The sequence below is a fragment of the Telmatherina bonti genome, assembly GCF_933228915.1.
Source record: "Telmatherina bonti genome assembly, chromosome: 14".
In the NCBI taxonomy this organism is placed as follows: domain Eukaryota; kingdom Metazoa; phylum Chordata; class Actinopteri; order Atheriniformes; family Telmatherinidae; genus Telmatherina; species Telmatherina bonti.
Window position 1 is genome coordinate 21,149,495 of NC_136612.1, and position 1,362 is coordinate 21,150,856.

The window sequence follows — 1,362 nt, forward strand, 5'->3', positions numbered from 1 at the left end:
GATAGTTCCTGAGTTGTTCCCCAACATCAAAACCAGTATCTTCTCAGCTAAGAGTTATAGTTTGGGCAAACTTGACAAACTGCAAAAACAACCACTAGTAACTTGTAAAACTGCTTAAACTGACTGCTTAAAGTCATGGCATTTCTCCCATGAAATGACATTTGTATGTGTAATTTGCATGTACTCCCTACGTATGCATGGGTTCTATCTGTGTACTCTAGATTCCTTCTGCCGCCCTAAAGACATGCATGTTAGTGGTAATAGTTCACTATAACTTCTCCCTAGGAGTGTGTGTGGGTGTGAGTGGTTGTTTGTCTCTCTGTGTTGGTCCTGCGATTGCCTGGCGACATATCCAGGTTGCATCCTGCCTCTTGTCTGCCAAGTGCTGGGAAAGGCTCCAGCTCCCCTGCAACCCTGAACTGGATTAAGCAGTATAGAAAATGAATGAATAACAGAAAGAAGTAGAAATAGCTCCAAGAGACGCTTGTATCTTTCGTAAATACATAACTCTATTTATCACATCTGTTTTTATACTGAAGGTATTTAACTATTTTTACTGTTATTCAGTCTAATGTCTGACATACAACAGGCCAGTTTTATGTTGAGAGACAGAAGCTACAGGCTTCAGTCACTGATAATCACTAAAGGGGAGCTAAGAGGCTTTAAAATTTGGAAACATACTATGAGCTTTCAGTAAATTATGTTTATCAGCATTAATATTTCAGAATGGGGTGTTTTTCAGGGGGACTGGAAAGATAAGCTTGTTAGTTTGTATAATTTATGTCCCATCTTTGCAGTTATTTTCACAAAAGTACACAGTGCCTTTAAATAATCTGTTTAATTCTCTGTTGTTTCCAGGGTGAGGAAGTCTACTTACCTGCGTCTCCAGCTCCTTGCCAAAGAGGAGTACCATCTGAGCTCCCTGATGGAGGAATCTCTCCTGCGTGACCGCCTCTCCCCTGTGCTCATCCAGCCTCATCTTCACGCCATGGACCGGAGGCTCCGGCTGGTGCTGCAGGTCCTCGCAGGGTGTATAGAGAAAGAAGGCTATGTTAATGTTGTGGAGGAAGACCTGGTTGGGGACACAGTCCCCCACAGGGGCCCAGGCCACAGGTAGTGAGGGCAAGACTCCAGGATGACATGAATGACCACAGACAAATTACCAATGGACCACATCTGTGGCTGTTCAACCATTGGGATTGCACCAAAAATCCCTCCTCTTATATCAAGCTGAATTCAGTGAATTCCAAGACTTGCCAACATTGCCTCGATGGAAACTGCTTCTAGGTGTGTTTATATGGAAAAGAAAAAGTATCAACAAATACAACAAAAGACTGTGCTGACACAGAGGCTTTGCATTTG

General features: G+C 43.0%; 1 protein-coding gene across 1 annotated transcript in view; it reads left to right on the plus strand.

Moving 5' to 3' along the window:
• The window catches only part of fam20ca (FAM20C golgi associated secretory pathway kinase a), a gene marked incomplete at both ends in the record, with an annotated part of 35,869 nt that extends 34,752 nt beyond the window's left edge, over window positions 1-1,117 (plus strand). The window contains one exon of the mRNA XM_079252233.1: window positions 859-1,117. Within this exon, the coding sequence (XP_079108359.1) occupies window positions 859-1,117 (259 nt within the window). The remainder of the gene's footprint in view (window positions 1-858) is intronic.
• Window positions 1,118-1,362: the final 245 nt, after the last annotated feature.